This window comes from Fonsecaea nubica, assembly GCF_001646965.1.
Source record: "Fonsecaea nubica strain CBS 269.64 chromosome Unknown Scaff110, whole genome shotgun sequence".
Taxonomy (NCBI): Eukaryota; Fungi; Ascomycota; class Eurotiomycetes; order Chaetothyriales; family Herpotrichiellaceae; genus Fonsecaea; species Fonsecaea nubica.
In genome coordinates this window covers 80,221-104,771 of record NW_019173783.1, presented here as the reverse complement: position 1 = coordinate 104,771, position 24,551 = coordinate 80,221, and the positions used below count along the sequence as shown (strand labels likewise).

Genomic DNA, 24,551 nt, shown 5'->3' with positions numbered 1-24,551 from the left:
GTTTCTACGGTGGTTTTGGCGTGCGCGGGAGATGCGCGACGAGACGTCGGGGAGGCCGTGGTGTCCTGTTGGGGGGGCAGGCGGGCGAGTGTGGTGAGGTGCATGGTGATGGTTAAGTGTGGTGTTTTGAGTGTCGAATGAGGATTGTCAAGGGGGGGGGGTGTGTGTGTGTGTGTGTGTGTGTGTGTGTGTGTGTGTGTGTGTGTGTGTGTGTGTGGGTGAAAGTGAGGTGGGTGAGGATTCTGAATTCCGTCGACAGGTAGAGGACTCGTGGAACACTACCTACTGTATGTACTAGGCAGTACCTGGTACCTGGGTACCAGGTACCAAGTCCTCGGTCCTATGTACTAGGTAGATAGGTAGATAGGTAGGTCGGTTGTCAGGGACCGCGTTACTCAGTCCTCAGTATTCGTACGTGTTTCTTGTAGTCTTGCTTGTATTTCCGTGCCCGAAAGCATTAGCATTGGAAGAATAACTCGTAGATGCGTATATACATATATATATATCTGGTGTAGAAGTATATCTATGGTGTCGCCGGGCGAATTCGTCACATACTTTCTGCCTGCGATGATTATGATCGCCAGGCTCCCAAACGCTTCGCACGAACGAGTTATGAATACCTATTTGGGAAGATGTCACAGAACCGAGTACATAATGGGTAATTCACTACTCGTACGTCTAACCGGGTCTGTACGGAGTGTGTCATTAATTAATTCGCCATGTGGCTCTGACTGGATCCTCGTTTAATGATAGAGAGATCCTCCGCTCACCTCTTTTGCAGATTTTCCCAGCTATGTACAATTGCGACCGTCTCAATCTCCACTATGTACGATCTCAGGCATACCAAATACTCCTGAGTCAGGGCATGTAGATGCGACATCACATCTAGTCTTCCTGTACCGAGCCCGGCGTCGGCTCGTAGTAGTGGATCGCGCCCTTGGCCTTTGCACAGCTCGTGTCTGGAGCAGTGGCATTGACCGGAATGGAATTGCCGTCTTGAGGACGTCCGACGGCCTAGATACACGCAGTATTCATTAGTTATGAAAGCCTGAAGCAGTATTTCCCTTTATGGGGGGCGGTCCTGGGGAATGCCACTCACATGCATATAGTACCACACTTCGCTGAGGACGGTGCGCCCGCTGTCAGTGCTGTTGGCTGCCATTCCCTCCTTCGTCGTATTATATCTTGGCCCTGAACATCCGATATACGGCACCGCACCGTACTTTTTGGCCAACTGTCCCTGAATTGCACTCAACGAATAGGTCGTGCTATTACTGGGAACAATCTTGGCCTCGTTCAGCCACTCCCATGTTGGCAATCTCTTGTAGTACTTGATGGCCGTCTCGAAGAAATCCACCACGTCCTCGTGTTCGACGTACTCTGGCCCGTAGCAAGGCAGGTCAAAGGTCGAGTAACAGGTCGCATGTTTGGAGAATTCGTGGCCCCAGAAATCGTGGTTTGGCGCCCCTTGGTTGATCCAGAACTTGTTCATCCAGGCCAACAGGTCAAATCGTCCAAAGGGCTCGAGGAACGTGCCCACATTCGGCCCCGTATAAGCGGGTACCACAGTTCCGTTCGGCAGGCCATTTGTCGTGTTCGGCGCGGGAGTAGGATCGTACTGACGACTCAAATCGCAATATTGCGTAAATGAACCATTGCAGAAGTCCGGCCAAAGTCCGTGGAGCGTGAAAGAATTGGGTGGTAGCTTTTGGCCTTGAGCTTCGAGACCAGTATAGGTATTCCAAAATTGGGTGCTGAGCAAAAGACCCCCAAAGGTTTCGGTGCAACAGGTGTCGACTTGATCGGCAGTAGCTTGTGAAGAGCAGGAGAGAACAGCAGGTTCTGATGGTAGCAATTGGTGAGATATTTTCTCGTAGTTGTTCGAAAGACAACAGGTCGAATATGGGGCTGATGCCGATGTTCACTTACCAAGGATGCAAGTGTGGTTCTGTTTGCTCTCGCCGTATAGAGAGCCTTTGACAGCACTCACTAGACCAAGCAAGAAGGCGGTAGACTTTAGTGAAGCCATGTCGGATTGAGTCTATGGCCTGCGGGTGTTGGGGGACACGAGGCTGCAATGGCAGTAACGACAGAATAAGCTTCCTTGCACTGGACATCCTGGAGGGAAAGAGCGACCTTATATACCAGCTTACATAGCTGGAGCATGTCTGCAGTAGCTTCGGCGTGGTCCTCTCGCCTGGACCATGTCGGCAGGGTATCTTCGCAAGTCGATCTCGCATCTGCAGGAATCCATCATGCTCTCCACACCACGGAATGATGACCAGGCGGGAGAGCTGGAGCTTTTGACGAGTCGCAGAGCGTGATTCGTGCACCTGCACTCCATGGGTCGAGCCTGGAACAAAAATAGGAAAACTGTGCAAAAGCTCTTCCCAAAAATGCAAGTAATCAGTATGGTGACAGCATGATGGACGGGTACAAAGCTGTACTTGTAGATCGCGTGCATGATTGATTGGTTGATGAGATAACGGAAGACGGGGAATTGTGGGAGGCGAACATGGGAACTGACCACAGGGTTACATAGAACCCGAGGACCATCAGGATGTTGGACGTGGCGGATGCTGGTGTGCGTTTGTGCTTAACCACTGGCTCGGAATTCGCCGCGATCGCAGAACAAAATAATATCCAAAGGTCAAGACCGAGATTGGCCTCGGAACATGCTCTTCTTCTTGTCCGCGAAGTGAACGCTCGTACTCGTAGGTGAATACTCGTAGTAGATCTATGTCATTGCAACATGCTGGTACAATTCGACAAGGGAGAAAGAGGGAGCCAGAATCCCATCCCAGAAAGAATTACTCGTATAGTATCTAATTTCCGCCGAGGGCAACCAATCAATAGAAGAAAGTCATTCATCTGGGCGATAGTCGGTCTGTCCGAGCATTTCCTGTCCTTTTGGCAAGTCGGGCGCACTCGTCGCGGTTGGCTGGACGGGAGCTCGATTGGCTGCAGCATTGAGCCGTTCATCTAACGCTTTGAGGGCCAGTGCGCGCCGTCGTTCGGCCTCTTCCCGTTTGCTCATGCCTCGAGCGCCGCGGGCGTGTTTGTTGAAACTGGGGAGGCCTGCCTCCCCCCTTGCCGCGGCTTGTTCATTCCCAGTCGCGATTTCTTCCTCAGAGAAAGGCGTGCATATCTTCAGATTACACAACAAAATGTAGACCTGGTCGCAAAAAGCGGCAATTGGCGGCTGCATGACATCAGGAAAGAAGGTTGCAAAGGCGAACGTTTCGCTGGCATCGCCCTTCAAGCCCCGGCCATCAGTCCCCGATCCCGACAGATCAGGCTGGCGCTTGTAGAAGCGGAGGTATGTCCAAGTTGTTATCAATCCATACCATGCGAGAAAAAGGCCAACATCGGTGCCGATGATCAGTCCGGAGAGGGTGTTTAGCGCGAGGAAAACTGCAGGGAAATGTTTGACACGCATCTTGATCATGCCCCTGTATATGCTGACGGTATGCTCGGGAACGAGCTGCTTAAAGGCAACTAGGAAGGCCGCCTGTGTCGAAATACCACCAGCGATGGGAGTCATGGCTCTTTCAGGATTGCTCGTGATGGCTCCCCAAAGGATGTAGGTTGGCACCATCAGCAAGTTGGGTATTATAGATGAGATCAGGATAACGTAAACAAAACCCTGGGTTCCCCATGCTCTTTCCAGGTATTTTCCACCAAAGAAAATATTGATGCCGTTGATGAGGAGGGTAAGAATATTTTGCTCAACAAAGGTTGCGCTGAGAAACGTCCAAGGATACCACAGACATTGTGAAGGAACCAAGGCTAAGTATGGGACGATGGGTCGTACAGGTGGATTTGTCGTGGTCGGATCGCCGACACTGGCATTATCTGTTGACAGCCTCCATCGCGCGATGTTGTAGAGGAAGGATAAGGACACAATAGTCCCGAGCAGGACCCGAGTGACAGGAGGGAGGTTGATGCGAATGGCCATTGCGGAGGGATCGAAGGGCGCAAATCACATCCCGACGCTGCCAGAGAAGACCGAGATGCTGATGACCGACACGGGACAGTCGAGATGTCGGCAGCAATATGTATGGAGGTCGTATTGTGATGCAGGAACAAAAAGTCGATTGAACCCAAGGCTCAGGCTCAGGCGCAGGTGTAGGCGCAGGGAGTTAGTTACCTAGCCACTTCTGAAGCGCATGCAGCCGATGCTAACTACAACGGGCACGAACGAGGAGGTGGCACTGGTGGCTGGATTTCTTTAGGCAACGATCCTGACCACACCGATTCTGTGGGGATCTGGATGTATGGACCGAGTACTCGTAATTATCGTAGGAACACCACAGGAGGATATTCTTGAAGATGTATCTGGCTGGTTGTCGACAGCTGTCATATCAATTTGATCATATTTGTCCCTCATAACCGACCACCATTAGCATTCGCATCGGCATTTACTGGGTTCGACCTCTTTCCTTGGACAGTGGCCCCAGACATCGGCTGTCACGAGATACACTGACATGTCGATGGAGACGATAAGTTGCACGAGCAGGTTGGCTGCACTTCAGTAAATGTAGGGCAAAGGCTGGACACACCTGAAACTCGAATAGCCCAGCTGCAGGTGATTGATTGGTCCCAAGCGGGGGTCCCTGACTCCCTGGGGGTTGCCGGTGGGTGCCAGGGACACAGTGCTTGGCTCTTCCGCCCAAAACCCACTAACGAAGTGGCCCCAAGTAGTTAGAGGGGTTCTCCCCCCAAAGCCCCCCCAAACCGCTGCCACATATCCCAGGCCCAAGCGCCCTAACAGCCTCTCAGCCTAGTGGCCTCTAGTGGCTAGCAGGCGTGTTTTCTCGGTTCTCACAAGTGACAAAGTGACAGACAACCTTGCCCTGTCCATCCCATCCCATCCCATCGCAAAAAACTCATCTCCCATCACCACTTTCTCTTCTTCAAGAACCATTGCGAATTGGTCATTACCCATCTGCACGCCTCCAAACTTCTTTTTTACTTTCAGACCTGTACATTTAACCCACGATCGAGACCTCTTAGGACCTTTGTTTCATTATTTTGTTTGCGCCCGACTAATAGCTTTCACTCTCATTTTCGCCCACCCGCAATCCATCGCCACTCTCTCTCTCACAATTCTAACGACATCGGGGAGGAGTTAGGTCATCTTGCGCACGTCTCATTTCTGCAGTCTCCGTCGTCCAGTTGACTGAGCATCTCCATTATCCGTCCAGTGGACTGCGATTTGCCGACTAACACTCCTCAAAACTGGGACACGAACAAAACGACTCAGTGGCGGCCTGCAGTTCAAGCGGAATGTCGGCATGGAGACCGACGCTGCATCAACATTCAGTGCAAAGCCTCCTCCGCTGACTTCGGACCAACTGAATTATCTTATATGGAGGTGCGCGCGCGTCTGCTCTTGTCTCTTGTTATGGGGTGTTCCAAGCAATACTGACGAATTTTCGCAGATATCTTCAGGAATCAGGTAGGGCCGCGTTCCCGGGATCCACCGCTGCGTACGAACGCACTAAACCAATCCTAATAGGCTACGCTGAGGCGGCGGTCAAGCTTCAACGCGATTGGAATGTCAACGCAGAAAGCCTCCCATTTGCGAAATGTGTCCAAGGCCACGCCCTGGTTTCTCTTGTGCAAAAAGGTCTCCGCTATCACCACTTATCGCTCACTATTGATGAGGTATTCCAACCCACTCAACTGCAGGTAGGAATTGTGCACCCACTAACCCCGATTTAGAATGGCCGGCCTTCGAAACAGCTCAATCCATCCATGTTCTTCTTTGGCCCCGAGAGCGAGAAACCCCCCCGTGAACGGCCTGACGAGCCGATCATTTCAGCACCTTCACCAATCGAGTCCGTCACGGATCCCCGAAGACAACCTCGCGATGGCATGACGAACGGTCTTCAGGAAGCCTTGGCCGCCCAACCGGCTGTCAAACGAGGCAGGAAGACAGCACCTAGCTCAGAACGAAATGGAAGCGTTGCGCGCAAACCTTCGGCATCTGCAAATCGACACGTTCATTCATCCGCCATGGACGTGGACATGCTGAACGGCCACCTTGTCTCTCATGCCGATGCCAGATCTCCGTCTGCCACCGAGCCGGGAGCTGAGGAGAGCGGCCCACTTACTAATGGTATCAAGACTGATGAGCGTATGGATATTGATGAAGATTCTCTAGCCGCAGATCATCACAACCATGAACCACACTTTGAGATCGTGCTGCCGACTCTCCATACTCTAGCCAGGGGGCACAGTGTCGGTATTCAAGTTGCTCCTGCCAAAGCTGCAAATCTTTCCGCATCCACTACCATCCTTGAGCTACCCCCCAATCCTGGCTCTGAAATACCCAAGTCCATTAGTCGAATCCAATGGAGACCTGGAGACGATAACCTACTGACAGCAATGGGGGATGATTTTTGTGGGTTCTGGACGGCTGCCGACCAAGCTTCAGACGCCGTGGGATCACCTAACTTTCAAGAGCTGTTAGAATCGAGAGATGAAAAGTCTATCAGTTCAATGGCATGGGAGCCGAATGGGGAACTGCTTGCGGTTGCTACGTTCAGCGCCCGCTTCGGGCAGATACATATGTTTGATGGTCAAGACCATTCTATGCTCGAGGCCCTACCGGCATCGCAAAGAGCAATCGCCTCTCTGCTGTGGCTTCAACAAGGCTCGCGCTTGCTCGGCCTTGCTCCTTATGACGCTGAAACTACGAACCCTTCCCAGGGCGGCGGTTCCTCTATTCTCCTCTGGGATCTATCTCGATTATCCGGCCCTGCCGAACCTTCATCGGTCCTTGTCCCCGAAATACTTGTGGATTTGGATAGTACATTTGTTGACGGAGCTGGCATTGTTTGCGCTGCGGGAGAGAACGCAGTCTACCTCTGTCGCATCTTCACAACTATCGCGAACGAGCGGAACACTATCGCGATCGAGCGGAAGTGGACTTCGGATGTCAGCGAGGAAGACCAATGGACCTTCATCAGGTGCACCATGCAGGGCACCAGGCATGGGGAAAGCGAGGTCATCTTGTTTGCTGCGTCCGCCGACACTGGTACCCTATGGATGCCAGCCCAGAACGTGTTCAGAAGAGGCGCACATGATTCACCTATTACAGGCCTCGAAGTCCGGCATCGCATCCCCGGCACGTCGCTTCCCGCGTGGAGACACGAGTTTGCAACTTCCTCCATGGATGGAACTATCAAAGTTTGGCAGTACGATATGGTGAGCAATTCGTTAACGTCAGTGTGCAAACTCATCATCGGACATGGCTCGCCTATCATGACGCTATCGTATTCTCCCGATGGCTTCTGCTTGGCAGGAGCCAGCTATGATACTGCTCGCATCTGGAACGCCGAGCATAGCCACAACCTGATGGCAACTTGGAAGGACGAACAGAACTTATGGAGGGGCGCTCAGCTTAAGGACGATGACATTCTGAGCACTGGTAACTCTTCGAGTGTTGACCTCGATACGATTCACCCGAATTATCATACATTGGCTTGGGATGGCCAGAGTAAAAGGCTCGCTTTTGGCCTAGGATCTCAGGTAAGCATCGTTCATCCCGCCCAGTTCCATCGTGCTGCGCGCTCACATGTTCAGGTTGCTCTCATGCATTTCCAACGATGAAAATCTTCCTTGCGCTAGCCAGCGTCAGCTAGATTTGAGACTCGATGTACTACTAATATGTATGACCATCAACATCCAGGGTTTTGGTGCATGTCCAATTGTTGCTGGCGCTCTCCTGGATAATCGAACGCTATGGTCAAAGAGATATTAAAACCGGGTGTAATGAACATACAGGTGGAAGCAATGAAGACTGGCACTTTCCAAGGTTGGGCAACACCAGTAACCCTCTGACCCTCATTAATCAGACTCCAGTCGCTGTCTCAAATTCACCCCATTCATTATCACTGTCCTCAGGGATAGTTTTGAAGTCCTTTGCAGGAGGAACTTTCGCGGCGGTCTGTGACGATCTCAACTCTTCCTCCACATCACGGAAACCTCTAAGCCACGCCGTGACACCCTCCTGCAAGGCCCTCGCATCGGGAGCCCCGTCGAACCCAGAGTGGCCGCGAGATTCAACTGGTTCCTCCACATAGTAGCGCCCACGAAACCTGCCTCGGCCTCTGGTGACAACTTTCCGGGATTGAGAGGGTCGGTCTGGTGTTGGGGAACCATTAATCCATCCTTCTAGACCGGACACTGCGCTCGACATAGCTTTCACCGCTGTCTCCTTCCTGGCTAATTCGGATTGGGCCTCCCTCAGTCTGGTTCGGAGACTGTCATTGTACTGGGTCAGTTCGCGATTCTGCTTCCTGAGGGTGACTATCTCTTCGGCGAACTCTCGCACGCGCCGCTCTTGTTGGATACAGCGCTGCGCAACTGCCTCGAGCTTTTCGACTGTCAGCTGGTGCAAATGTCGTTGTTCCTGCTGTCGCATGCGCATAGAGTCAACCGTGGAGGTCAGGTGTACGCGAATGAGCTCAAGATCAGCCTCTGTGGCACTCGACGTATCAGGCAGAGGTAACGGTGCGGATTGACTTTGATGTGTTGTCTTGCAATCGCTGTCTCCGCTGGCCAGCGATTCCTCCTCCTCCAATGCAGCCTCAATCTCGTCCATGGCTTTCTCGATCCTCCGTCTCTTTTGACCTCGAATCGCTGCATCCTGCTCGCACGCCCAAATTTCAGAGACTAGACCATTGAGACGGTCAGCGATCGCAGAATCGTCTTCCGTTTCGCCAGGCTGCGAAGAAATCAATTCTTTCTCGAGAGGAGCTGGTGATCGGGTCCGCATACTAATGGCGGAATCAGCAAAAAGAGAAGTGTTTGTCCAGGCTGAACCAGGGCGGGTTGGGGATGGAGTGGCGGCGCCGTCAGCTTGATTGTTGGCCAGGGACATAATTGTGCAACGTTTGTGACATGTGCGACACCGAGTACGAGTAAATGATTTCCTCGAGTGTTGGAAAAGTGAATGAGCGCAGCCTGCCAGCTGGGCAGAATATGGTGTGGGCGGTGATGCGAAGAATGCGCATGTGCCGCTGTACAAGTAGTTGTGGCTGGTGTTTGAGTGGCTGGTCGTTGATAGATTATTGGAGGAGGAACCAGGTGGGGTGTCACTTGTCGATTAATCATTTCCGCCGACGATGTGCCGGACTCCTCCTTGCACGCTTCGCTCCAAAACTAAAAGACAGCGGTGACTCTCACGCCAGTCCCACGCGTATTCCATGGTCAACTTTGCTTACCGCAAATCCTCCTGTACGGCCAGAGTAATGAAAATCCTACTCTCCGAGAGATAGCTTGTCATAAACGGCGAGCCTGAAGAACTGGTGGCTTTGATCCGATATGCCCCGTTGTTCCAGTGACAGGACATAAGATCCCCTCTGGTTCCCTCAGTCTGTGGTTTTGCTCCATGGTACTTCCTGCTCTCACGAACCCCTTCCATCTCACTTCATGGCTCACATATACCAGGCAAAAGTTCAACCCTCCCTCGAGGAGGTTTCCTCCATTCTCTCCAAGTCCCGATCATCCAAATTCCCTCCGAATCTCGTACCGTTATGCGCTCAAATCCCCGCCGACCTTTTTACTCCCACACAAGCATATTTAAAAGTATCAGAGGGATCGAAGCTCTCGTTTCTGTACGAAAGTGCGGCAACTACCGGGACAATTGGTCGGTATAGTTTTGTCGGGGCGAATCCCCTCAAAGTCATCAAATCCGGCCCAGGCCATGGACCTGAAGAAGATCCGCTCCCACGACTCGAGCAGGAGCTCTCGCAGTACAGAGTCGCGACCGTGCCCTCCCTGCGACTCCCGCCCTTGACCGGAGGGGTCATTGGGTATGTTGGTTATGATTGTGTCCGATACTTTGAGCCCAAGACGGCCCGTCCTATGAAGGACGTCCTAAAGCTGCCCGAGAGCTTCTTCATGCTCTACGACACAATAGTGGCTTTTGATCACTTCTTCAACGTCTGCAAGGTCATCACATACCTGCGGGTACCGTCATCAGAGTCGACTTCCGACCTGCAAACAGCGTATGATAAAGCATGCGCAACACTAAACAGAACAGTTTCACTCCTGCAGGGGGAACACATACCCCTGCCATACCAACCACCCATAGCTCTCAATCAACCTTCTAAATCGAACTTTGGCAAGACAGGATATGAGGCGCACGTCACCCGGCTTAAGAAGCATGTGACCAAGGGAGACATTATTCAGGCGGTTCCTTCCCACCGTATATCACGCCCTACTACGCTCCATCCGTTCAATATCTACCGGCATCTACGAACAGTCAACCCCTCGCCGTACCTATTCTACATCGATTGCGAGGACTTCAGCATCGTTGGTGCGTCGCCAGAGCTGCTAGTAAAAGAAGAGGCTGGCCGTATTATAACCCATCCCATCGCCGGCACGGTCAAGAGAGGTCAAAGCCCTGAAGAAGATGAGCAACTGGCCGAGGAACTGCGTAACAGCCTCAAGGACCGTGCCGAGCATGTCATGCTGGTGGATCTGGCCCGCAACGACATCAACCGAGTCTGTGACCCCTTGTCCACTCGTGTCGACCGACTCATGGTGGTGGAGCGGTTCAGCCACGTTCAGCATCTCGTCAGTCAGGTTTCAGGTGTGTTAAGAGAAGGCGAGAACCGCTTCACCGCTTTTCGAAGTATTTTCCCCGCGGGCACGGTCTCGGGGGCTCCCAAGGTCAAGGCTATGGAACTCATTGCAGAACTAGAACAGGAGAAGCGAGGTGTCTATGCCGGTGCGGTAGGGTATTTCGGCTTCTCCCATGTGTCACTCGACGGATCAAAGATTGAAGATGAAGGGGCAATGGACACTTGCATCGCACTACGCACGATGGTGGTGAAAGACGGCGTTGCATATTTGCAGGCTGGCGGAGGAATTGTCTTTGACAGTGTCGAGGAGGATGAGTGGATTGAAACAATGAACAAGCTGGGAGCGAATATTAGGACTATTGAGGAAGCAGAAAAAAGATATTTGGAGCTCGAAAAGTTGCGCAATGGAAACGGGGCTGGACAGGCAAATGGTGTCGCTATCTAGACAAAGTACATATCAAGACTTATACAAGGCAGAGTGCCCCAGAATCTACAATAATTCAGCCATTGTCGAATGGTTCGAGGAAGCGCCTAGCATATGGGAAAAGGGATTGTGCGTAGTAATATTTGTTCTGAACTAAGCCATCTATGGCCTAGCGAGACAAAGCTTGGCGGGAAATCGCACAGAGGAAATTATCCTGCGTGGATTGAACTTTACACTTGTGAAGCGTTTACAGCCAACACTTCTATCTTTTCTTTGCCAATTCTCAACTGCTGGTACCTGTCAGGGCTCTCCTCAGTCTTGACAGTCCTGATCAGCGTATCGTCGACAAGATGAAGTTGAATATTTCCTACCCGGCCAACGGGTCGCAGAAGTTGATCGAAGTCGAAGATGACCGCAAGCTGCGCGTCTTCATGGAGAAGCGCATGGGCAACGAAGTCCCAGGTGACAGTCTAGGAGATGAATGGAAGGGCTATGTATGGTCATCTTGTCATATCTGTTTCCTCGCTATATATTGCGAATGAAAGAGTTGCTGACGGATATTGTGCGAGACAGATCTTCCGCATCACCGGTGGTAATGACAAGCAAGGCTTTCCCATGAAGCAGGGTGTTGTACGTGCTGCCATCCCTTAGCTTGGTGAAAGCGCCAGCGAAAACTCGACGAAGAATCCTCGCTGAGACTTGTTCATAACAGATGCTCCCTACCCGTGTCAAACTCCTCCTTGCCGACGGCCACTCCTGCTACCGACCCCGACGAACCGGTGAACGCAAGCGCAAGTCTGTCCGTGGCTGCATTGTCGGTCAGGATCTCGCCGTCCTCGCTCTCTCTATCGTCAAGCAGGGTGATGGTGAGATTCCCGGTCTCACCGATGTGGTCAACCCCAAGCGCCTGGGTCCCAAGCGAGCCACCAAGATTCGGAGATTCTTTGGTTTGACCAAGCAAGATGATGTCAGGTATGTGTCTTGATACAAACAGCTCACCACTACACCGACATTTGCCAACATGATTGTACAGAAAATTCGTCATCCGCCGCGAAGTCGTCCCTAAGAAAGAGGGTGCCAAGCCCTACACCAAAGCCCCGAAGATTCAGAGACTTGTCACTCCCCAACGCATGCAACACAAGAGACACCGAATCGCACTCAAGAGAAGACGCGCCGAGGCCGCCAAAGACGCTGCGAACGAGTATGCTCAGTTGTTGGCCAAGCGTGTGCATGAGGAACGTGAGAAGAGGACCGAGTTGAGGAAGAGACGTGCCTCCTCGATGAGGAAGGAGTAGACGCGCGAACCAATCTAGCAGGATACCGCTTTCACAATAGCTCTATGCGTATTACGGCGACCAACGCATGAAATTTGAAGGTTGTCAGCTGGGCTTATTGGCGACAAGGTCTGATGTGATGGAACTCGGAGGCGAGGCAAGAAATGCCATCCTGCGACTGATAGCCTCAGGGGTTGAAGGTCAGGGATGGCTTGTGAGACTGGGGAGAGTTGTGCACAGCACAGGATGTGTGGTGTCGTTTCAAACACTGATGGGAAACTCGTCTCCAAATCCTGTCTCGCAAGCGGCCTGGGAGAGATAGATCAGGTGAAAAAGGGTTAACCTGGCAGAAGAAAAGACTGAATATGACCTGTTGGGTGGCACTTCTCATGCCGGTACTACTCTGTGCCCCCTTTACTTGCCCCGTCATGTCTTTCCTTTCCATGATATTTGACCTCACCGTGCTGCCCCGTATTACCTCTTCTTTCTCAAAGATCGATCTCTTGTGACTTGATTCAAAACTCGGAACGCCCAGGATTGCCCACGGGTGGAAGACCAGTGACAGCGCTGCAAATTACCCAACCCCAAGTGCCCCGCCACGCCGCCAACCAACGGCGCCTGAGTCAGTCTCGCGGGGAATCCTTACCCAGTAAATTTTTCGGAATCAGCTTAACTTTTAAATCCCATGCCACCAGACTTGATTGTTCCTCCTACCCTTGCTACTGCTCTTCAGAATGCTTCGTCGGTGATCGCATCTCCTCAACACTCCTCCGAAGCCATGGCGTCAAACTCGATCAAGCTCTTGACTGGGAACAGTCACCCGGAGCTGGCGCATGCCGTCGCCAAAAGGTATTCGCTACCTACCCTCCATGCAGTCCCTTGGGTGGCATAGTCGGGTCCATTTTCTAGGCGAAGCTGACTCTTTTGTGCTCTTGTGTGTCCCAGACTGGGTATCGAGCTCGTCAAGATTATGGTGTTGCAATACTCGAACCAAGAGACCAGTGTCACGATCGGCGAGTCGGTCAGAGACGAAGATGGTACGGCATTCATTCCCTTTGCTGCGGGACAGTTGTTCCTGAATTCGTGCCTTTCTGGGGTCTTTGGTGTGCAGGAGCCTAATTTCATGGTGAAATAGTCTTCATCCTTCAATCGACCCGACCAAACGACATCAACGACGGCCTGATGGAACTGCTCATCATCTGCAACGCCTGCAAGACCGCCTCCGCCCGCCGTGTCACCGCCATCCTACCGAACTTCCCCTACGCGAGACAAGATAAAAAGGACAAGTCGCGAGCTCCCATCACGGCAAAACTCATGGCAAACATGCTTCAGACGGCGGGCTGCAACCATGTCATTACCATGGACTTGCACGCTTCGCAGATTCAAGGCTTCTTCAACGTGCCAGTGGACAATCTCTACGCAGAGCCTAACAGTGTCAAATGGATTCGGGAAAACCTCATGCATGCGAGCGAGACCGGCTTGGAGGTGAACGGACCAAGGCAGGAGTGTGTCATTGTGAGCCCGGATGCTGGGGGAGCCAAGCGAGCCACATCCATGGCCGACAAACTCGATTTGCCATTTGCTTTGATACACAAAGAACGATCCCGGCCTAACGAAGTCTCGCGAATGACGCTGGTGGGCACGGTGCAAGATAAAGTGGCCATTGTGGTGGACGACATGGCAGATACCTGTGGCACACTCGCAAAAGCCGCCGATACGCTGATCAAACACGGGGCGAAGGATGTGGTTGCGCTCGTCACTCATGGTATTTTGTCAGGGAAAGCCGTCGAGACTCTGCGAAACTCGTCGCTGAGCCGCTTGGTCATGACCAATACGGTCCCGGTCAGCGAGGACAAGATCGAAGCTCTCAGGGTTCCTGAAGGCCAGAAGGGATGCAGGCTCGAGTTTATTGACATTGCTCCCGTCCTGGCGGAGGCCATCAGGCGGACGCACAATGGCGAAAGCGTGAGTTATTTGTTCAACAATCCGGTGTCATAGCCCGGAGACCACGATTCGCACACATTAAACTGCCGCCGCAACAGTCGTGCACGGATGGACGGATGGAGCATTCCAGAAATATTCACCAGTCGATGTTCCAAGATGTCTGCAAGATTAATGTTGCAGAAGGCGTTAGACATGCAAGGCTGCCCGTTCCTTCAAGACGTTGATACCCAGATGTACTGCCTGTCTTCACTATGTTTGGAAGCCAGTCCCTTTCTTTTTATTACTATGGATACAGAACTTTCCACACGGTCTCCTGGCCACTGAATGGATATTTCTGATCGCCAAGGGTCGATTTGGAGTTGTACCTTTTTGGATAATTTGAGAAGGAATAATCAAGGGCAGTTATTCCTCCTCAGCTTCGATGTCCTACCCTGGACGCAAACAATTCAAGCAATGGTCAAGCCACGGCCCATGGCCTAGCTACAGCTGGGCTGGACTGTATATACAGGCCGTCAGAAACAGCCAGGACAAACTTGTGAAGAGAAGCAGGGGTTGGAGGGGCGTTGGAACTATCGATGCTTCTAGTTGATGTAAAAGGGGAGTACTACTTTAGGGAAGTGGTGCAGACGATTTCAAGTGGATCTTTGTGGTTCTCTGCGTTGGAAATGGGACGGGCATTTAAGGAGACTTTGACGCACATACATCATCACCACATGAATCGAGCGAGAGGTTGTCACGTTGGGTACAAGAAGATGCTCTGTTACTCGGGGATGTGGATGCGGCATGAGAAATGCTTCAGCCAGCCACAAAATTAAGCTCAATGCCAAGGCCGCTAGTGGCTGGTCCAGAGCTTCGCCTTTTATCAAACGGGCGCAGCCAAACGCAGCTCAACGTCGTCGACCGTCCATGTTGATCCCTGATTCCTCCATCATCTCCCAGACGGACTCGGTTACAAACTTCGCCTAAGCAGGCACAGAGAAACGCCACACATGAATATGGACAAGTTCACTCAAGGCTGCACCTCATATTCCTACACCATGGCGTCTAGATCCTCTCTGTTTGCAGTTCCCACTGGACGGCAGGTGAGCGCCGGACTCTGTCCCTGACATGATTCTTTTCGGCTTCATCCTCATCCGTATTCTCATGGCCATAGTCCTGTTCGTTGGGAACCCTCTTTTCGTATACGGTTCCCGATGGAGATTTTAAGCGGCCCGAGTCCATGCCAGGAGGGGAACTGGCGCAGACAACGCCTCCTGTTCTGAGCACTAGTGGGATCCCGTTGTTCGTCCAGCTTGGTCTCGACCTGGAAAAACGGTCGTGGCCTTCCTCTTTGAGATGGGTGAAGTAGCAAGAACCTAGTGTCACAGCTTTGTGCTGGAGGTTTATGTCACGACGGTCTTCGAGCCTTGCTGGGCCAGATGCGTCGCAAGACCAGCACCAGAATCACTGATTCGGTGGCAACAACGAACCCATGGATAGGAGGTTCAGCCCAGCCGGTTTTGGGGCTGAAGCCACCAATGAAGATCACTCCTCACTCAGAAATTGAGATCGACATGGGGTTTTTGAGATGCCCATACGTCTCCCATGTCCCTTTTGAGGGTACTGATGAGAGGGGAGCTATAAAATCTAAAGAGGCAGCGCTACCCATCCTTCTTGTTTGTGCATTCCCTTTCGTGAGTACAGCTAGGTCATTGTCATTTTGATCTTGCCACTATTGTCTCCTTCCAACATGAAGTCCTTCCTTCTGCTGCTTTCCTGTTTGGTTGCGACCGTCGCAGCGTCTGGCTCGGTCTGCTCTAGTGGAATTTACGCACTGCTCGCACCTCTTCGCGGATATGCTCCCGCTCAGTCCTATTGCACCAGTCATTACCCACCGTCGACGGTGGTCACGACTGTGACACTGGTCAGCTCAGCTCCAGTCAAGGCCAAGCGACACTTCCAGACAACGACGACAACGAAAACGACCACAAAGGCTCCATCAACAACAACGGTGAAACCTCCATCTACCTCGACTACCAAGCCTCCTTCTACTACGACGACAAGGTCAACGTCAACATCCGTTGATCCCAAGGCTGCACTCTTCTCGACCTTGTTGTCTGAAGCATCTGCCATAGTCTCGACCCTCTGCTCGTGTATCGAGAGCATCCCTACCAGCACGGTATGGTAAACTTGTCTGCGATATAAGTGTCTGAAGATTGACGTTCGTCTTTAGAAAACGATCACACCATCTACCACCACAACGACGACGACGACCACCACCACCACCACTACTACCACCACCACAAGCACCATTCCGACCACTACCCCAAGTACTACCACCACAACAACAACTACAACGACAACGACGGTAAGTGCTGGCTGGACCTATCAATGAGAATGCATGCTGACTTTATCAGACGACCACAACGACAAGCGCTGCGCCATCTCCTGTCTGCTCAGAGTAAGTGTACTTCTTCCGCTCTGCCCACTCCGTGGCGGCGGGTCTAGCGCAGCATTCAAATGACTCTCTATAGAAATTTCGAAGCCTGTACCAGCAGTTCCGACTGTATCAGCCTTGATGGCACGACAGATTGCACCTGCTATTCTCGCATCTCCGGCTGTGGAACTGACGGCGATGGCGTCTGTCTACCAACAGATCAATTCAGCACCCCCACGCCCTGCACCGACGATTCCCAATGCCCGGTTCTGTCTTACTGTGTAGCCACCGACGGTGGCTCTTTCTGCTACGGCGAATTCCCAGCATGCGTGGGGGAGGCTGTTACCAAACGTCTGTTCCGTAGGGACCAGGATACTATGAGCAAGGCGAAGAAGATACGGGGGAGGGATCAGGGCATGCTGGTCTAAAGGAGATGTTGGAAGAACATCAGTTGGCAGTCGAGATATAGTTTGCTATAACTCTGTAAATGGAGGAGAGCTGTATGGGGATGGTGGAGTTACCCAAGCCTTCTAACCTGGTCAAGTCTTTTATCAACAAAACATAATAATAATGCCTACTTTTATACCAAAACCCCCAAGACTCACTAGGCAAGACTCACTAGGCTCGCCCCGCCCCAACGTCGGAAAAATCCCGAGGAATCTGTTCCAACCCCCTTGAATCCCCTTGGGCGCTTCTGTCTATCTTGCTAATCAGATCTCACCTCTGGTGCCTCCATCTTCCCTGGGTTCCCGAACCTCCCTGGGCTCCGCATATAGGGCTGCTTTTCGGGGTAGAGGGAGTGACTGGCTAACCACATGCTCCCCTGAAACAGGCTGAGGCTGGCCCGTCATGTTCATCACCTACAATGACCTGGACGACATGCGCGACGCCCGCAAACGCTCGCAGATCAACGCTTTCGTCAATCGCGGTCGCAGAGTCAACAGGGCCAAACCCTCGACGCCTCGATCATCACACCCGACCGCAGCACAATGGCACGCGCGCCATCCCATTCGAACTTCTACGCCCGTCACGGTCGACTCGGAGTTGTTGGCTCAGGCGGGGAACGCTGCCGATACTCGAGACGGTCAGCAAGTTACCGACGACATCATCTACGCGTTGCTGAGAAGGCGACGTCTTCCCAAGTTGTCCGTTCAATATGCCTTGGGTGGCCATCGCAGGGATCCATTTGCGTCCTTTCCCACCCCTCAGACTGGACAGATCGAATGGGCGGCCGATTTCTGTGAGTGCCACACGGTTTGAAACATGCCCCAGTTGTATATTAGAGCTGATGGGTCTCCTCCAACCAGTCCTCCAAGACTACGCCGCCATGAATGCATCACTTTACGCCGACGACTCGGGCAAAAACTGGCTGACCGGCACACTCTTCCCCCTGGCCTTGCAATCGGACATGCTCTTCGAGGCCCTCATCCTCTCCATGGCACGATATACCAACCCTGCTGGTCCCAACGCCCTCGTGCCCGGTGGTGTGCACTTTGCACATCTCCGTTCCAGCGTCCTGGGGAAACTCCATCGAACGCTTTCTCAGTCAAAGGAGATCTCGACCTCGGACACCACCATCCACACTGTGATATGTTTGATAGCTGCGGATGTCTGTCTTGAACCCTCTGTCCTGGCCCGGGAGAGACTGATACTGACTCCTCGGTAGTTCTTCGCCGGTCACGACGATCACGCATCAACCCACCTCAAAGGCCTCCACACGCTGGTTTCGCTCCGTGGTGGACTGGAGCACGGCAACTTTGACCGCCAGACGAAATATAACCTGGCAGGGTATGTTCTCAGCTGGCTCCTCTCGCCCTGTCGTTTGAAAGATGCTAAATGGCAGCTCCCCTCCAGCACCGAAGCATTGTATTCATTTGCGCTGCAACGTATGCAGGCGGCGTCGGCCGAGGCCGTCAAGCCCGAATCCGGACTGACCTACCCCAAGCACCCGTTCTCGCCCGCACTGTGCACAGAGATCGCGACCCTGCCCCACGGACTCAGCGACATTGCCCTCGAGGGGAGGATCTCCACGCAGATCATCGAACTGCTGTGCCGGCTCGCCCACATGGCCCAGGAGACCCCTCTGACCAAACGCGCCACGACAGAGGAAATCTACCACGTGTCGGTCGACCTCATGACGCTGATCACGCGGACGACCGTCTCGCCGCTGGAACGGAGCATCTGCATCTTCTGCTGGCTGTTCGTGCTGCGGGAGCAGCCGGACCGCAACGAGAGCCAGAAACTCTACGGCCAGTTCCTGGTCAACCTGCGGCGGCGGATCAAGAAGACGGCCGACTCGTTCATGGCGCTCGACGGCGCCAAGCCCGACTACGCCATGTGGGGGGTCGCCATCCTGGTCGTCGAGAAGAGCACCGAGCGCATCGGCCTGACCGCCGACGAACAGGCCGAGGTCTTTGACGAGCTCCTCCGCCGACATCCCCCGGCCAGGCGCTGGAAGGAGACGGTCAAGAGCCTCAAGAGGTTCTTCTTCCTCGACGCGTGGATCGACGAATACCGTGTCTGGTGGGACAAGGAGATTGAGAGGCATCAAAGACGGCAGAGAGAGGAAGAACACAGCTGACACGTTGATGGCTCTACTGGAGCTAGTATACTCGGGCTAGATTGAGAGTGTCTAGTCCGGTGTATGGCACTTTTCCGTCCACTGAATCTCGAACGTCAAGGACCATGTTGGGCACATGTTACAAGATCATGCACGCATACATACACCATGGTCACCAATTCTAACATGCGACCATGCGGCCATCACGGCTCGATCACGACAATACCGCCACTCCTGCCCTGCTTCTCAGCCGCATCGAACGCCTGCTCCCACTCCTCCAACTTGAACTTGGCCACGACTCTTGCGCCCAGTGGATTGACACTGTCCTCGTCTCTGTGCAGCTTGACCACCCCAGATTCGACCAGGGCAATGAGCCGCTTGACGTCCGTGGGCTCGTACATCCACTTCCCCTTGACGGTGATGTCGTTGCGCATCAGCACGCCGTGCGGCAGGACGACGTCATGGTTGCCGCCACCCATGAGACACATCCTGCCGCCGTGCCTGAGGGCGAAGACCCCGGCCTTGAGGTGTCTCGAGTCGGCGGCCGCGGGCGGGGAGATGTCGAAGAAGACGTCGACGACGCCGCCCAGGGCCTGGAGCGCCTTCAGGTCGACCTCCCAGTCTCCTGTCAGCGGGACGGTCTCGACCCGCGCGCGCTTTTCCGGCGCGACGGCGCTTTTCAGGTCCGCGAGGATCTCCTCGTTGCGCCCCATGCAGATGACCCGGCCGGCCCCCAGCTCCAGGCACAGGTGCGCCGCGGCGGAGCCGAAGCCGCCCGTCGCGGGGCTGACGACGACGGTCTCGCCGGGCTTGAGGTCCACGCACAGCGGGCCCAGCCCGCCGTACGCGACCAGCATCTTGGGGATGAACATGAGGTTGCCGAGCTGGTAGCCGAGTTTCTGCAGGAGCTTGTCCTCGTCGAGCGCGAAGCAGTTCTCGAGCGGCCACCGCACGTACTCGGCGTAGGTGCCGTCACGCCAGGCGTCGCGGAACAACTTGGCCGCTGCGCTGCTGTTGCCATGGGCGATGGCGCTGAGGAACGTGGCGCCCGCGGCGCGGTCGACGTCGTCGCGGCCCCGGATCGTCACGTCCAGGAAACACAGGTCCCCGACGCGGAGGGTCGTGGCGTCGGGTCCCAGCGCCACCACCCGCGCCAGCGCCGTCTGTCCCAGCGTCAGCGGCGTCGGGTACGGGTACCGTCGCACCCCGTTGTAGATGTCCTTGGTGTAGCTGATGACCGAGGCCTGGAGCACACGCAGCACCGCCGACCCCGGCGTCACTTGCGGGGTGGGGATGTGTTGCACGGTGGGGGGTTCGGCGTAGACTTCCTGGCGCAGGGCGCGGTGGGTCGGTGGGATGGACATTGTGGTGTATACTGTCTGTGTGTGTAGGTGGGTGTATGGGTGGGTGTATATGGGTGTGTAATAAGTGAGAGTGAGGAGTGAGAGATACAGACAGTTTCGTTCCACTATCTCTCCTGTTTTTGCAGCCCACTCAAAGGGGTTTCCCGAGAACGGTTGGGAGACAAGGTGAGAGAGAGCAACGCTAGGAGGGACGACGGAAGACGGAGAAGGGGAGACAGAGAACGAGAAGGGAGGAAAAGGGAATTCTTATACCTTTGCTTGAATGGATGTATCTATGTGCACCATCACCTTGTCCGCCTCATCCACACACCCTCTCTCCGTGTGTCTCTCGCTCTCTTTTCTCCTCCTTATCCTGTCTTCTCCCCCTGTTCTGGGAATCAATTAAGAAGGGCTGCTGAATGAATTCCTCCGACTCCGATTCCCGTCCCTCTCTTCTTTCTCTGTACGTCAGTATGTGTGTATGTGTGTGTGCTGCACGACCATCTTAACTCCGCCGAACCCCGAAGTCGACAATCCGAGAGATCACGAAGATAAATCAAAGACGGAAAAAAACTGGTTTTGTGCTTGTTAGAACTAACGACAGTTAAAAAACAGTTAACGACGTCAAAATAACCACAATGTCGATATAGAGGAGTGATCTATCCCCTTTCCGATGGATGGGGTTTAGCGCTGGCGTGGGTGCCAAGATCGCCACTAGTGCGCAGTAGGAGGACAAGGTTCAGTAAGGTTAAGCTAAGCTTGGCCAAGTAAGCACGTATGGTATTTGTAAGGTAATGTAAATTACCCTCAAGGAAAGGAAGGAATATATTACTCGTAGGATTAGGCCAGGAATAAGCTAAAGACAGGATCAAGGCTACTTCGAGGAAAGACGAGTGAGGATTGTTACTTCTGTTCTTACTCAGCATGAGACGGCGTGACAACAGCTTGTAATAATACTTGCCCTTACTGCGTAATTCGCTGGTAGGGACGACGGGGACGATACAGCTGCAAGAGAATGTTGCCTCGATATGGACAAGGTTACCGTTCCTCGCATCATTACTCGCTCGGTACCTACAGACTCGCACGAGTCACGCGTACTCGCAGCATCCCATACGAGCTACTCAGTACTCAGTACTGTGTACTGAACTCCCGTCTGTGTATTACGCCTAGGTATGAGTAGGAATGGAATGGCCTGAAGACACTACTTGTACATGATGGTGGTGGAAGGAGGATCGAGGATGGATATTAAATGGCGAGATGGATATTGGACATATCGAATCCCTTAACTCCAGCCAATCACCCACTTCCATATACAAGTACAAGTACTAACTTGCAGGGCCTGGGAAAAGTGAAAGTACAAGTAAAAGTACAAGTATATGATGACAAGATGGGTCCCTATGAGTACGTATTTCTCAGAGGTAAATGGCGGCACGGGATCGGGCCATCTATTTGACCCTGCCGACTAGGATGTCCTGCTCATCAGGTCATCATGGATGGCGTTCTGGACAAAGGAACCGCGGCAGCTGCGTCGTAGCCCTCGATCGACACACGGCCTCACTCGAGCTGCCCACTCGTAGCTGACGAGCCCAAATCCTCCCGCCTGCGCCATTGACCACCCCAGACCGACGCCAGACCCCATTGTATCCTCCAACGCTTCCAAGGCTTCAAGCTGAATATATTCCTGGTACTCTCAGCGGCGCTCAAAGGAGCACAACAATCTCCATGTTGCGGCTCAACTTCAGACGCCCGTGGAGATCCTCCTCCTCGCCCTCGTCTGAATAGCATCCTTCTCACTGCCCACAACATCCTCCGCTTGCGCCGTCAACCCCAACACCTTTGCAGACAAAGATTTCGACGCAGTAGGCAGGGGAATGTTTGTCGTCTTCTTTGGTGCCGGTGTCCCATTCACACTCCCACCATTCAATTTCCGGAGTCTGCGCACCTTTTTGACCCCTCTGTTCTGTTGACGCAGAAGCGAACGCAGCTGCTCGACTCCCTCCTTGCCTCCTGCTCCTCCCTCCGCCTCCGAATTGCTGTCCGCCTCTGAGTTGCTGTCCGCTTTGCAACCCTCGTCCTCTCTCACTTCCCCCATCGCTGTTTCATCAACAGTGCTCTCCTCGACTTCTCCGTGAAATGTCGCAAGCTTCTCGGCCCAAGCCACCTCTTTTCTCTTGCCACTCTTCTTCGTCGGCCTAATCTCTGGCTTCGGTTGTTCAGCCCCGGCCTCTTCCGAGAACTGCCTAGCCTTCTGCTCAGCATCCATCTGCAGCAACCTGACCTTTGCCGAGACTGCCCCGTTCTTGTTACTCTTAGTGTTTGTACGGGTGGTCACCGCAAGCGATTCAGCTTCGTTGCGGGCGGCGATAAATTCGGTTCCATTGAGCCGCTTGAGGGAGATAGTGTTCGGGAGGCTTGTGGCAGGTTTTTGCGGTCTTGGAAGTCGGGTGAAGAGTCGAGAGCTTCGTCGAGGAGAGACATTGATTTCTGGTTCTGGAGCTGTGGCAACAATCATTGGTGTTTCTTTACTGTCGGTAGCTTCCGGGGGAGTACTGGTCACATCTTCAATGTGAGAAGAACTTGATTCTTTCATAGATGGGTCCGCCGATTCCTCCAGCTGTGTTGTTGTATTTTCTTCGGATGCCTGTTCTTTAGCTGCTTTCCGTGCGCGAGCCCGAGAGAGGAAATCGTGCAGGTAGGCTGTGTCGTCGTGATCGGGAGGGCTAGCCACGGATTCGTTCGGGCCAAAAATGCTCGAGACAGTGAAAGAAAAGTGCGCGTCTTGATGTCTATTCCCACATGAGGCAAGGTCCTCGTCGAGCGCCGGCATAGATGCATTTGACGAGGATGGCATGGTTGCAGGCGGAGGTGAAGAGGTGGAAGATGGGTTCATCAAATTAGTGATGGGTGACAGAGGTTGAGGCAAGCCCGCTGCCTGGAGAGGAGCAGTGACACTGTCTAAGACATGCACAGGTTTCGTTGTAATATCACTGTTTTCAACCTCGATCCGGTCCTCTGCTCCATCGTGATTTCCGAGGATAGGTGAAGCCGTGCTGTGTTCTGAGATCCCGTGGTCTTCGTCGTCCTCGATGCCGTCGTCAGCCTCATCGGAAGTGTTTTGATCTTCCTGATCCATTGCAAACACCCCACATTCCAACACCTTTCGTTTCGGACTGGGTGTCGTCATTCCATCCTCGTCCCATTTAGAGGCGATGTAGTCGGCATTCTCTTGATCCTCCTCTCCACCGAGATGGGCAATTCTCAATCTCTTGACCGGCCGTGTGGCCAGTCGCCTGTTCTCCTTCCTCCAATTCTCCCCAATGTTCGCCCCGATGGCACCCAATGGGACGCGTTTCCATATCTTTTGTGCGTCGTTCCGCGCCACGAACGGTGTCGCTGGCCGTCTCTCCCACGCTCTAGGTAGGGATTTGACTCGCCGAGGGGTAAACGTGTAAGGGCGTGAAGGGCTGGAGGTGTTTTCCGCGTCCGGTTCCTGCGTCGGCGTGGAGTTGGCGAAGTAGGGCGAACGACGAGGCGACGTCTGCTGGGGCGAGCGTAAGCAAGTCGTCGATGCGCACTCGCTGAGAGCATACGGTTGCCGTGGCGAAGGAGTGTCAAGCGCTACCGCCGCGGCCATATTAATATTTTCCGTGCGTTTGCTGAATCGATTGAGTGCGGCGCCAGAACCTTAGCAAGTCAATAAGCGATCTGGATGCTGGGGCGATAGATAGTGAAAGCAACACGCGGATCTGAGTTTATAGATGAGAATCACTAGCTGACAATAGCGACGACCACGACTTCTGGCGCGCGCGCCGTGCTGAAGCGTGACTTGATTGCAATAATGGCGCATCAAATGGTGATCTGCGCGACGGGCCAATGTTTATAGTGACAAAAAGAGCCTAGTCTGTCTCGGCACACTTGCCTTTCACGAGCACCCAACATCAAATACCTCATCAACTCATCCACCAACTCCTGGTAGAGCACAAAATTTA

General features: G+C 53.4%; 10 protein-coding genes across 10 annotated transcripts; 5 read left to right on the top strand and 5 right to left on the bottom strand.

Annotated features, from left to right (window-relative positions):
- Positions 1-885: 885 nt before the first annotated feature.
- AYO20_10412 (hypothetical protein) lies at positions 886-2,029 on the bottom strand (the record flags this gene model as incomplete). The annotated part of the gene is made up of 3 exons (XM_022648670.1): positions 886-1,014; positions 1,100-1,812; positions 1,930-2,029. The coding sequence occupies 3 exons, from the start codon at positions 2,027-2,029 to the stop codon at positions 886-888; spliced, it is 942 nt and encodes a 313-aa protein (XP_022495387.1).
- An 834-nt stretch (positions 2,030-2,863) lies between these two features.
- On the bottom strand, positions 2,864-3,958 carry AYO20_10411 (hypothetical protein; the record flags this gene model as incomplete). Its single annotated transcript, XM_022648669.1, has 1 exon — positions 2,864-3,958. One exon carries the CDS (start codon positions 3,956-3,958, stop codon positions 2,864-2,866), a length of 1,095 nt encoding a protein of 364 aa, XP_022495386.1.
- Positions 3,959-5,297: 1,339 nt separating this feature from the next.
- On the top strand, positions 5,298-7,620 carry AYO20_10410 (hypothetical protein; the record flags this gene model as incomplete). The annotated part of the gene is made up of 4 exons (XM_022648668.1): positions 5,298-5,377; positions 5,445-5,670; positions 5,728-7,539; positions 7,594-7,620. The coding sequence occupies 4 exons, from the start codon at positions 5,298-5,300 to the stop codon at positions 7,618-7,620; spliced, it is 2,145 nt and encodes a 714-aa protein (XP_022495385.1).
- A 241-nt stretch (positions 7,621-7,861) lies between these two features.
- On the bottom strand, positions 7,862-8,893 carry AYO20_10409 (hypothetical protein; the record flags this gene model as incomplete). The annotated part of the gene is made up of 1 exon (XM_022648667.1): positions 7,862-8,893. The coding sequence occupies one exon, from the start codon at positions 8,891-8,893 to the stop codon at positions 7,862-7,864; it is 1,032 nt and encodes a 343-aa protein (XP_022495384.1).
- A 551-nt stretch (positions 8,894-9,444) lies between these two features.
- AYO20_10408 (hypothetical protein) lies at positions 9,445-11,046 on the top strand (the record flags this gene model as incomplete). The annotated part of the gene is made up of 1 exon (XM_022648666.1): positions 9,445-11,046. One exon carries the CDS (start codon positions 9,445-9,447, stop codon positions 11,044-11,046), a length of 1,602 nt encoding a protein of 533 aa, XP_022495383.1.
- A 329-nt stretch (positions 11,047-11,375) lies between these two features.
- Positions 11,376-12,320, top strand: AYO20_10407 (40S ribosomal protein S6-B; the record flags this gene model as incomplete). The annotated part of the gene is made up of 4 exons (XM_022648665.1): positions 11,376-11,519; positions 11,599-11,655; positions 11,738-11,997; positions 12,059-12,320. 4 exons carry the CDS (start codon positions 11,376-11,378, stop codon positions 12,318-12,320), a joined length of 723 nt encoding a protein of 240 aa, XP_022495382.1.
- Positions 12,321-12,984: 664 nt separating this feature from the next.
- On the top strand, positions 12,985-16,944 carry AYO20_10406 (hypothetical protein; the record flags this gene model as incomplete). The annotated part of the gene is made up of 7 exons (XM_022648664.1): positions 12,985-13,148; positions 13,245-13,336; positions 13,435-14,264; positions 16,152-16,302; positions 16,456-16,590; positions 16,640-16,683; positions 16,768-16,944. 7 exons carry the CDS (start codon positions 12,985-12,987, stop codon positions 16,942-16,944), a joined length of 1,593 nt encoding a protein of 530 aa, XP_022495381.1.
- Positions 16,945-17,508: 564 nt separating this feature from the next.
- AYO20_10405 (hypothetical protein) lies at positions 17,509-19,240 on the top strand (the record flags this gene model as incomplete). Its single annotated transcript, XM_022648663.1, has 3 exons — positions 17,509-17,899; positions 17,967-18,268; positions 18,326-19,240. The coding sequence occupies 3 exons, from the start codon at positions 17,509-17,511 to the stop codon at positions 19,238-19,240; spliced, it is 1,608 nt and encodes a 535-aa protein (XP_022495380.1).
- A 182-nt stretch (positions 19,241-19,422) lies between these two features.
- On the bottom strand, positions 19,423-20,583 carry AYO20_10404 (hypothetical protein; the record flags this gene model as incomplete). The annotated part of the gene is made up of 1 exon (XM_022648662.1): positions 19,423-20,583. The coding sequence occupies one exon, from the start codon at positions 20,581-20,583 to the stop codon at positions 19,423-19,425; it is 1,161 nt and encodes a 386-aa protein (XP_022495379.1).
- Positions 20,584-22,300: 1,717 nt separating this feature from the next.
- AYO20_10403 (hypothetical protein) lies at positions 22,301-24,196 on the bottom strand (the record flags this gene model as incomplete). The annotated part of the gene is made up of 1 exon (XM_022648661.1): positions 22,301-24,196. The coding sequence occupies one exon, from the start codon at positions 24,194-24,196 to the stop codon at positions 22,301-22,303; it is 1,896 nt and encodes a 631-aa protein (XP_022495378.1).
- Between the last annotated feature and the right edge of the window lie 355 nt (positions 24,197-24,551).